This window comes from Schistocerca nitens, chromosome 1 (assembly GCF_023898315.1).
Source record: "Schistocerca nitens isolate TAMUIC-IGC-003100 chromosome 1, iqSchNite1.1, whole genome shotgun sequence".
NCBI classification, from domain to species: domain Eukaryota; kingdom Metazoa; phylum Arthropoda; class Insecta; order Orthoptera; family Acrididae; genus Schistocerca; species Schistocerca nitens.
Genome location: NC_064614.1, coordinates 801,877,681 through 801,890,186, shown reverse-complemented (window position 1 = coordinate 801,890,186; position 12,506 = coordinate 801,877,681). Strand labels below are relative to the sequence as shown.

Below are 12,506 nucleotides of genomic sequence, written 5' to 3'. Positions count from 1 at the left end.
CGTGGAGGGTAAAAATCGTAGAGGGAGACCAAGAGATCAATACACTAAGCAGATTCAGAAGGATGTAGGTTGCAGTAGGTACTGGGAGATGAAGAAGCTTGCACAGGATAGAGTAGCATGGAGACCTGCATCAAATCAGTCTCAGGACTGAAGACCACAACAACATGTGGGGTCCCACATGTCATTGGATATTCAAGTGCCACTGAGTAGCATGTCGTAAATTACGATTGTGTACCCATTTCTATTCCTCCGATTACAGCGCCATCTGTGACCAAACAAAGGAAATACTTCATACAAAACATGTGTTGATTTTGCGTAGAATCGTAATCTGCAATACAAAGAGGGGGTTCCCATTGAAGATTTCAAAGTTGGCTCCTGTCCCCAACGTGCATGGGGTGAAGAGGGATATATATATATATATATATATATATATATATATATATATATATATATATATATATATATATATGGTTTTTTTCAGCCCCTAACATATAGGCTGTCCAGCACAACAGGTGCAATGTTTTGCATTACTATCGGTCTGCTTTATCGACCTGTTTTGCAGGGGCTACACGTGCAGTTGGGCATGGCTGGGGGAAGGCTGATTGTGAGATGGATAGAGGAGTGCATGAACAGAGAGAGGGGGGCAGTAGGGGATAGATAAGGAAAGAGAGGGCACCTATTTGATATATATATATATATATATTCAGCACAATAACTTCTTGATGTACCACACATAGAAAGTGGCACATCATAACATTCTTGCCCGTGCTCCTTTATAATCCCTGTCATCGCAATTGTGTAAATTAGAGACTTCCGAATGCGGAGCACATCACATATAATTGACAGGTTGCTCTGCATCTACAATAGGTCTCGTATACACTTTCTTGTTTATCACATCTGTGTTTTAGATTAATTATGTGAGATAAAATGTCTTTTGATTAATGGACCTGAAGAAACTGTTGAATGGATTGGAACCTGTAATTATTATAAACACAGTAGTGAATATAAACATGATCTCCTTCCAGAGGCCCATCAGGGCTTACCAACCATCATGTCATCCTCTGTCAATGGCGTCATTGGATGCAATGTGAAGGGCATGGGGTCAGCAGATTGCTCTCCCAGCCATTCTCAGTTTTTTTGGCCTGCAGCTGCTACCACTCACTGGTCACGTAGCTCCTCAATAACTAGGCTCAAATAAAAACCAATAAAATAATTCGACATAGTTCTCGCTGATATCTTGTCAAGCTTTCATAAACGAGTATTCATCTCAAAAACGCTTTTGTGGAAACAAGAAGTAATAGAATGTGGGTAGCGTTTATAAATGTGTAATGAATTGTGTTGCATGTACCATTATGAAGTGACTGATTCAGTGGCTAATGTTTCTTTAGGTAATGTCATAGGTGAACATAGCTGTACTATAGGCAAGATGAGGACCAGAATTTCGTCCAATCTTATCAGAAACGAAGTATGATATCGACAGTATGATCATCCAAAATATGACACTTAGATAGTTCATAAGATTGTAAAATGCAGCTGTTATTTCACGTTGTTGTGAGTTTCATTAGTACAGACTGCATAACCGACTGGTACCAATAGACACAAGATGCCCTGAATTTCCACGAATCTCGTTGTTATTTCATTTCTCCATTCGTCTTTAGTCAATTTTGACAGCCACCATGATATTCTGATTACAGGAGAATATTTTCACTTATGAAATATGGTAGAAATAATTTTTCATGTGGAAGTTCCAGATATACATTCATGCACAGGTAAACACCGATGGCACATGGAACACAACGCTTGCAGAGCAGATTGAGATCGACATCTCCATAGCGCGTGGCAAAAACCACACGGAGGACATCAGGAAGATCATGGAGGAGTGCACTACAATGAGTAAGTATTATTAATACGGTAACATTGCTAATCTGTTAATTTTAGCGTCAGTACTCACATGTACGTGTGATGACCGTCTACAACAGGTATCCGAGTGGTCTCCTTTATTCTTCAGCCTGTAGACATCCGTTTTCGTAGAATCTGATAGGTTCGTCATTGAGTATCTGTTCCTTTGATTACTGATTTGTAAATTGTCTCTTCCTCGCATAACATATTGGTGATTATGATGTACGTTAGGATCCTGGTAAGGATCTTTTAACAGTTTAATTAAATTTTTTGTATATGCTGATCAGTATTTTTCATTTCTCTACGCGACACTTACGAAACTTACTTTCATCATATCTCACTGCTTTATTCTTCTTACTGCTGTTGCAGCGATATAACCCAGAGTGATTTTTTTTTTGAGTGATCAGTTTTGTGACTGTTTTGATGCGGCTGCCACGAATTCCTCTCCTGTGGCAACCTCTCCATCTTAGAGTAGCACTTGCAACGTATGTCCTCAATTATTTGCTGGAAGTATTCCAATCTCTGTCTTCCTCTACAGGTTTTGTCCTCTACAACTTTCTCTAGTGTAGTGGAAGCCATTCCCTGATGTCTTAACAGATGCCCAATCATCCTGTTCCTTCTCCTTGTAAGTGTTTTCCACATTTTCCTATCCTCTTCGATTCTGCGCAGAGCCTAATCATTCCTTATCTTATCGGTCTAATACCTACCAACATTCTTCTGTGGCACCACACCCCCAATGCTTCGATCCTCTTCTGTTCGGTTTTCCCATGGTCCATGTTTCACTACCATATATGCCGTTCTCCAGCCGTGTATTCTCTGAAATTTCTTCCTCAAATTAAGGGCTACGTTTGATACTAGCAGATTTCTCTTGTCCAGGAATGTCCTCTTTGCCATTGATAATCAGCTTTTTATATCCTCCTTTCGTCGTCTGCCATTGGTTATTTTACTGCCTAGGTTGCAGACTTCCTTAATTTCATGTACTTCGTGACCATCAACCCCGATGTTAAGATTCTTGGCGTTCTCATTTTTGCTACTGCTCATTACTTCCGTTAGTCTTCGATTTACTCTTAATCCATACTCTGTACTCATTAGAATGTTCATTCCATTCAGCAGATCAAGTAATCCCTCTTTACTTTCACTCAGGATAGCAATGTCATCAGCGAATCGTATCATTGATTCCCCTTCACCTTGTATTTTTATCCCACTCCTGAACCCTTCTTTTATTACCACAATTGCGTCCTTGATGTACAGGTTGAACAGCAGGAACGAGAGACTACATCCTTGTCTTACACACTTTTTAATCCGAGCACCTCGTTCTTGGTCGTCCACTGTTGTTATTCCCTCTTGGATCTTGTACATATTTTATATTATCCGTATCTCCCTATAGCTTACCCCTATTTTTCTCAGAATTTCGAACATCTTACACCATTTTACATTGTCGAAAACTGTTTCCAGGTCGACAAATCCAATGAACGTGTCTTGATTTTTCTTTAGTCTTGCTTCTATTATCAGCCGCAACGTCAGAATTGTCTCTCTGGTGCCTTTACCTTCCCTAAAGCCAAACTGATGTCATCTAACACATCCTCAGTTTTCTTTTCCATTCTTTTGTATATTATCCTTGTCAGTAACTTGGATGCATAAGCTGTTAAGCTGACTGTGCGATAATTCTCGCACTTGTCAGCTCTAGCAGTCTTCGGAACCGTGTGGATGATATTTTTCCGAAAGTCAGAAGGTATGTCGCCAGACTCATACATTCTACACACCAACGTGTATAATCGTTTTGTTTTCACTTTTCCCAATGGTTTTAGAAATAATGATGGAATGTTTTCTATCCTATCTCCCTTATTTGATCTGAAGTCCTGCAAAGATCTCTTAAATTCTGATTATAATGCTGGATCCCTTGTCTCTTCTAAATCGACTCCTGTTTCTTGTTCTACCGCATCAGACATCACACAAATCTTCTCCATCCGCTCTCTCCTCTGCATTTAACAGTGTAATTCCCGTTGCACTCTTAATGTTTTCACCCTTGTTTTTTATTTCACCGAAGGTCGTTTTGACTTTCCTATATGCTGAGTGAGTCCTTCCGACAGTCATTCCTTTTTCGATTTCTTCACATTTCTCAAGCAGCCATTTCGTCTTTGCTTCCCTGCATTTCCTATTTATTTCATTCCGCAGCGATCTGTATTTCTGTATTCTAATATTTCGTCGAACATTTTTGTACTTCCTTCTTTGATCGATCAACTGAAGTATTTCTTCTTTTGCCTCTGGTTTCTACGCAGTTACCTTGTTTCTACCTAAGTTTTTCTTTCCGACTTCTGTGATTGCCCTTTTTAGAAATGTCCAGTCCTCTTCAACTGTACTGCCTACTGAGCTATTCCTTATTGCTGTATCTATAGCCTCAGAGAACTTCAGGAATATCTCGTCATTACTTAGTACTTCTGTATCGGACTTCTTTGCGTATTGAGTCTTCCTGACTAATCTCTTAAAGTTAAGCCTACTCTTCATCACTACTACGTTGTGGTCTGAGTCTGTATCTGCTCCTAGGTATGCCTTACAATCCAGTATCTGATTTCCGAATCTCTGTCTGACTATTTTGTAATCTACCTAAAATCTTTCCATATTACCCGATTTTCCAAGTATACCTCCTCCTCTTGTCGTTCTTGAAGATAGTATTTTGTATTAGTAGCTGACATTTATTACATTCTTTCTCCTCTCTCACTCCTTGTCCCAAGCCCATATTCTCCTGTAACATTTTCTTCTACTCCTTCCCCAGCAACTGCATTCCAGACCGCTATGACTATTAGATTTTCGTCTCCATTTACGTACTGTTCTACCCTTTCTACCCTTTCAACATCCTCATATACTTTGTCTCTCTCTTCATCTTCAGCTTGCGATTTCTGCAAGTGTACCTGAACTATCGTTGTCCGTGTTCGTTTGCTGTCGATTCTGATAATAACAACCCTATCGCTGAACTGTTCAGAGAAACACACTCTCTGCCCTACCTTCCTATTCATAACGAATCTTATTCACGTTATACCATTCTCTGCTGTTGTTGATAGTATCCTACAATCATCCGGCCAAAAATCGTTGCCTTCTTTCCATTTCACTTCACTGGCCACTACCATATCTAGAATGAGCCTTTGCGTTTCCCTTTTCAGATTTTCTAATTTCTGTACCGCGTTCAAGCTTCTGACACTCCACACCCCGACTCGTGAAAAGTTATACTTTCGTTGGTTTTCATCCTTTTCTTCATGGTTACATTCCCTTTCCATCCCCCTCCCGGGGACTATTCCGGAATCTTTTGGCAGTGGAGAGATCACCATGAAACTGCTTCCGTTACAAACTATATGTTCTGTGGATAGACGTTATGTGTCTTTAATGCAATGGTTTTTATTGCCTTTTGCATCCTCATGCTGTTGATTATTATTGATTCTTCTGCCTTTTGGGGCACAGTGTATTTGATGACGCTACTTGTAAAGTTATTGGATTGTGTTTGTGTGCACGAACATAGTATATGTGAGGCACCGGCAGACAGAAAGAGAGAGTAACAGAGGCAAAGGAGAAAATGTCTACTAAATACCCGGTTTGTTCGGTGTACGATAACTTTTGTCTTGAAATACAGAACAATTTTATAATGAAATTTTTTATTAACTGACTACGAAATTCAGATTAAAAACTTCAAGAAGTATATCATGAAGCAGTTTTTCCATAGCGCCCGGGTTTGAGATCTTTCTGCACTATATATCATTTCCTCCTCTGTATGTCAGAGTTATTGCTATATTATTTTATTATTACTACATTATTTTATTATTAACTATAAGTTTAAGCCAATTTGCATTAAATGTTGCCCGTCTATTTCACAGCGAGTTCTGGTTCCTGCATGACAGTCTACCTGATAAAGAAATGCATTGACAACAGAATAACTGCCTTACGAGGACCGTTTCAACTTTATAGACATGAATGAGGTTACATTGACTTGTCAACCACTGTTATATCCGGCATCAGAAAATTGTTATGTAGTTTCTCAATAAAAAAATGTAGACAAAAGTATTTTAATGGCTATTTCTGTACTTCTGTAGTAGTATGTGTTATCAATTGATTGGCATGACAATTAATCGTCGTATAATATTATTTGGACTAATAACATATCTTAGAGATTATTTAAAGCCTTAAACCTTAAGGTACAATATTGTAATGAAATAACCTACCTATAGCTTCTCTCATGACACTGTCATTAATTTAAAGTGAAAGAGGAAAGAAAACAGTGTGAACCGGAATTGTGAAGTAGATGGGCCTTATAAAAACTTCTCTATTACTCTTTCTTCTTCGTGTTGAAGAGATGCGTTAAAAAGATACCATTATATTAATATAAACCTGAAAGTAAACCAATCGATAACACAGTTAGCTCAATGCACTCCTCTGTTATGCTGAATTTAGCGTTAGCACCTAGAACATTTTACGGCATAATCTGTAATTATAATCTCTAGATTACTGATTTGAGATTTCTTCACTCTGCCTTCATTATCTATACTGTATCCTTAGAAGCTCCACTCCTGACTGCGACTTACCTGCTACAGAACGTATTTTCGTCTTGCAACACAAATAGTGATGGTAGGCCTTGGCGGAAATGATCTGTTCAACTTGTCCCAGATAGAATCCTAACAGACTATAGCTATTGTGTCAAAAAACTACAGAAGTTTAATGACGTACATTACATTTTAAGAAAAGTAGGGGGGAGGGCGGCTTGTTGCGTCCATGATTCGCCACTTGAACGTATTTACTTTCAGGGACAACAAAATATATGCAGAAATTTTGTAGTATAATGATAAAAGTAAACGATATGTTGCACAATCAAAACAGACACAGCAGAAATAGAGAGAAATACATGATGATGGGAACACAGTAGGTTCATTTACAGCAGCACATCATTTCATTTCGCAGAGAAATGCATAGCCTTTATGATTTTGTTATGGGACCGTAAGGTAAGAGGTTATGTATGTCTACTGTTATGTGCCAAAGGTGTAAATCGAATAAATAAAATAAATTACTGAACCCAATCAGAACGGGTTAAAATAAATCCTTTTCTCTTTGTGAGAAAGCTCCTATCGAATAATAAAAGAGAGAAATGTATTGGGCAACTCAAAATGATTATAAGAATGAATATTATACTGATTACGAACGATTATATCTATTTAACACTTAGTGGCAGATGGACAATTACAGAAAATGTAAGCGGAATTTCAATTTCTTCACACTTTATAGGTGTTCCATACGACCCGCATTGGTCACAGGAACGACATGTAAACCACAACTGATTTCACACCATTCTTTCTGCAGCATACATAGAATCACCAACGCGAGCATTTTACAAATGAGCATTTTGAATTCTGGAATTGTTTTCCTCCACAACTACCCAAAATCTTCCACTTATCCCCACAGAAATAAATTATGGATGTCAGGTCTGTAGATCTAGGTGACCAAGAGCAGTACACAGCACCGTCATGTTCGATGTGACCGATCCAATGATTGAAAAGATGTTGGTTTAAAAATGAAAATATGCTTATTGTTCCTTTAATTAGGTTCTGTTTAATTTTGAACTCTAGAACGACAGAAAATACGATCTAAATCTTACGCCATATGTAATGTTCTTTCTGAAGCTACTGTGCTTCTTATCAAGAGCAGCCAGTGCCTCTACTGGTATACTCGAATGTCGTCTGAAGCCTGTAAGATAATACACTCCTGGAAATGGAAAAAAGAACACATTGACACCGGTGTGTCAGACCCACCATACTTGCTCCGGACACTGCGAGAGGGCTGTACAAGCAATGATCACACGCACGGCACAGCGGACACACCAGGAACCGCGGTGTTGGCCGTCGAATGGCGCTAGCTGCGCAGCATTTGTGCACCGCCGCCGTCAGTGTCAGCCAGTTTGCCGTGGCATACGGAGCTCCATCGCAGTCTTTAACACTGGTAGCATGCCGCGACAGCGTGGACGTGAACCGTATGTGCAGTTGACGGACTTTGAGCGAGGGCGTATAGTGGGCATGCGGGAGGCCGGGTGGACGTACCGCCGAATTGCTCAACACGTGGGGCGTGAGGTCTCCACAGTACATCGATGTTGTCGCCAGTGGTCGGCGGAAGGTGCACGTGCCCGTCGACCTGGGACCGGACCGCAGCGACGCACGGATGCACGCCAAGACCGTAGGATCCTACGCAGTGCCGTAGGGGACCGCACCGCCACTTCCCAGCAAATTAGGGACACTGTTGCTCCTGGGGTATCGGCGAGGACCATTCGCAACCGTCTGCATGAAGCTGGACTACGGTCCCGCACACCGTTAGGCCGTCTTCCGCTCACGCCCCAACAGGCGTGAATGGAGGGACGAATGGAGACGTGTCGTCTTCAGCGATGAGAGTCGCTTCTGCCTTGGTGCCAATGATGGTCGTATGCGTGTTTGGCGTCGTGCAGGTGAGCGCCACAATCAGGACTTGCTGTTCCAACAGGACAATGCACGTCCGCATGTATCCCGTGCCACCCAACGTGCTCTAGAAGGTGTAAGTCAACTACCCTGGCCAGCAAGATCTCCGGATCTGTTCCCCATTGAGCATGTTTGGGACTGGATGAAGCGTCGTCTCACGCGGTCTGCACGTCCAGCACGAACGCTGGTCCAACTGAGGCGCCAGGTGGAAATGGCATGGCAAGCCGTTCCACAGGACTACATCTAGCATCTCTACGATCGTCTCCATGGGAGAATAGCAGCCTGCATTGCTGCGAAAGGTGGATATACACTGTACTAGTGCCGACATTGTGCATGCTCTGTTGCCTGTGTCTATATGCCTGTGGTTCTGTCAGTGTGATCATGTGATGTATCTGACCCCAGGAATCTGCAATAAAGTTTCCCCTTCCTGGGACAATGAATTCACGGTGTTCTTATTTCAATTTCCAGGAGTGTATAATGAGACCTGACCCATGATTTATTCGTTACGCCTCGCAGTATCTCGCTAAATGACTTCAGCACGACTGATCAGGGAATGAATTTCATAAACTAATTAAAAAACAGTTTCTCGAAATAAATTCGCTGAATCTGAATAACTTGGCTACAGCTGTGTTGGATATAGATGTACGGTCTACTGTTCGGTCTGGAGTCGTGCAACGATAGCCTAACGGTTAATCGCGACAGTTCGCGATAAATGGGAAAGCTGGATACGAGTCCGGTCAGATAAAGTTTTTCATATGTCACCAATATGATAGTTCATCTATTTCTAACACAGCTGATGCCAAGTTATTTGTACTCAGCGAATTTATTTCGGAGTCATTTCGGATGACTGTTTATCGTCAACAACGTCTGTTCGTCCAGATACACAAGTAAAAAGACGTTTTTCATTTAGTAGCACTGTTGTCACTAATCACATAAGGTGGAAAGCAGTGATGGGAAACACATAACGAAAATGACTAGCGAACTATGCTCCATGGAAAAGGACAGTTATTAACTCGAGAGATTCTCTTCTCGAAGTTTATGAGGACTGACTTCTTACCAGACTCTCTCGATATTATTCTGTCAACAAACGATCGTGTCGTTGGAAGCATGGGACACTTTTTTCTCCTGTGAACGTATTATATCAAAGACTCACAACAACTGGGAAAGGAAGGCGACAGAAAATACGTGTGGGAGTTGGAAAATAAGTTTCCCCTGTCGACTGTAGTCAGAATTGTGTGTGAAAGGAAAATAAAAGACAATGAGACATTAAAGGTAAGACATATCTTTATTTTTCTACATAATTTCTGAATTTATTTCGGAGTCATGTCGGATGACTGTTTATCGTCAACAACGTCTGTTCGTCCAGATACACAATTAAAAAGACGTTTTTCATTTAGTAGCACTGTCGTCACTAATCACATAAGGTGGAAAGCAGTGATGGGAAACACATAACGAAAATGACTAGCGAAATATGCTCCATGGAAAAGGACAATTATTGACTCGAGAGATTCTCTTCTCGACGTTTATGGGGACTGACTTCTTACCAGACTCTCTCGATATTATTCTGTCAACAAACGATCGTGTCGTTGGAAGCATGGGACGCTTTTTTCTCTTGTGAACGTATTAAAATCACAGACTCACAACAACTGGGAAAGGAAGGCGACAGAAAATACGTGTGGGAGTTGGAAAATAAGTTTCCCCTGTCGACTGTAGTCAGAACTGTGTGTGAAAGGAAAATAAAAGACAGTGAGACATTAAAGGTAAGACATATCTTTATTTTTCTACATAATTTCCAAGTACATTGAGACAATTGTCATAGCGCTTTATAAGCTTCAAAAAGCCTTCCAGGGAATAATCTGGGCTTGTTTGACGTCAGCATTGCTGCCAAAGCGCCTTCCACCGAGAGTCTTCTTCAAAGCAGGAAACAGATGGAAGTCACTTGGTGCGAAATCTGGATTGTAAGGCGGATGGTGTAGGCGCTCCCAACCAAGAGTTGCAATATGGTTTTGTGTTGCCGTCGCCGTGTGTGGTCTCGCATTGTCATCCAACAGCAGAACGCCAGATCTGAGAAGGCCACACCGCTTTTTCCGAATCACCTCTTTCAGTTTCGACAGAGTGGCACTGTACCACGCAGCATTGATGGTTGCATCCTCCAGAAAGTCCAGCAGCAAAACTCCTTTGGCGTCCCAGAAAACGGTGAGTTGCACTTTATCTGCAGACGGAGTGCTTTTGAACTTCTTTCTGACAGGAAATGACGGATGTTTCCACTCCATGGATGCGGCCTTCGATTCGGGCGTCTATTGGTGGACCCACGTTTCATCCCCCGCCACGATACGAAACAGAAGGTCATTGCCAGATTAATGGTAACGCACGAGCTGTTCCAGGCTGAACGCCATGCGTTGTTCCATGTGTGTCGGGGTCAGTTGGCGGGGCACCCATCGTGCTGACACCTTCTTGTATCGAAGTATGTCGTGGACGATCTTGTGAGCTCACTCATGTCCGATTCCAGGTTCTGCCGCTACTCCATAGATGGTTATACGCCGGTTCGCTTCCTGGAATTTGCATCTGTAGTGGCCGTGCGCGTCCGTCTAGGTCAAGGTATGTCGTGCACTTGCTAACATCCATCACTGAATTGATGGTATCATCTCCGCACCATTTGCCTCGACATCACACCTGAACCATACACCTGAACAAGGCGGTTATGAATTGCTGTGCCTCATTCTCCACGTGCTCATTCATAGCGGATAACAGCTCTCACTTCCGCCTTTGACCACGACTCCAAAACGCTCCTTCTGTCCATAGCTCCGGGACAAGACTGAGCGGCTGGCCTCCGCCGTGCACAGGCACTGCAACAGTGCCATCTGCTTGATCGCGGTCGACCTCTACCCAATGGTATATCGGTGTCTTGCACGTGTCCGTTCACCTACCGTGTCGTCTTTCGCCCATATCATACAACTCCGCCCACAGTCGACACGAGTGTACCGTGAATATTATGAGACCGGTAAAACATCAGATCCCCGGCATCGCTGGGGCCGGGAAGAGATCCTGCAAGAACGGGACCAACGACGACTGAAGAGAATCGTTCAACGTGACAGAAGTGCAAGCCTTCCACAAATGGCTGTAGATTTCAATGCTGGGCCATGAACAAGTGTCAGCGTGCGAACCATTCAACGAAACATTATCGACATGGGCTTTTGGAGCGGAAGCCCACTCGTGCACCCTTGATGACTGCACAACACAAAGTTTTACGTGTCACTTGCGCCCGTCAATATCGACATTGGACTGTTGATGACCGGAAGATTATTCCCTGGTAGGACGAGTCTCGTTTCAGATTGTATCGAGCGGATGGACATGTACGGATATGGAGACAACCTTATGAATCCATGGACGCTGCATGTCAGCAGAGGACTGTTTAAACTGGTGTGGGGCGTGTGCAGTCGGAGTGATAAGGGAACCAAGAAAAGAAATGTTCAAATGTGTGTGAAATCTTATGGGACTTAACTGCTAAGGTCATCAGTCCCTTAGCTTGCACACTACTTAACCTAAATTATCCTAAGGACAAACACACACACCCATGCCCGAGGGAGGACTCGAACCTCCGCCGGGACCGATATGGGAACCCTGATACGTCTAGTTACGACTCTGACTGCTGACACGTACGTAAGCATCCTGTCTGATCACCTGCTTCCATTCATGTCCATTGTGCATTCCGACTTACTTGGGCGATTCTAGTAGGACTAAGTGACAACACACGTCCGGAATTGCTATAGAGTGGCTCGAGGAACACTCTTCTAAGTTTACACACTACCACTGGCCACCAGACTTCCCAGACATGAACATTATTGAGCATATCTGGGATGCCTAGCAACGTGCTGTTCAGAAGAGATCTCCATCCCTCGTACTCTTACGGATCTGTGGACAGCTCTGCTGGATTCATGACGCTAATTCTCTCCAGTACTACCTTAGACATCATTCGAGTCCATGCCGCGTTGTGTTGCGGCACTTCCGGGTACTCGCTTTGGCCCTACACGATATCAGGCAGTTGGTTCAGATGGTTCAAATGGCTCTGAGCACTATGGGACTTAACATCTGAGGTCATCAGTCCCCTAGAACTTAGAACTACTTAAA

At 42.5% G+C, this 12,506-nt stretch overlaps 1 protein-coding gene across 1 annotated transcript in view; it reads left to right on the top strand.

Annotated features, from left to right (window-relative positions):
• LOC126237138 (uncharacterized) overlaps positions 1–5,949 on the top strand; it is a 28,346-nt gene extending 22,397 nt beyond the window's left edge. The window contains exons 5-6 of the mRNA XM_049946971.1: positions 1,770–1,893; positions 5,763–5,949. Coding sequence (XP_049802928.1) covers positions 1,770–1,893; positions 5,763–5,863 — 225 coding nt within the window. The 3' untranslated portion in view covers positions 5,864–5,949. The remainder of the gene's footprint in view (positions 1–1,769; positions 1,894–5,762) is intronic.
• Positions 5,950–12,506: the final 6,557 nt, after the last annotated feature.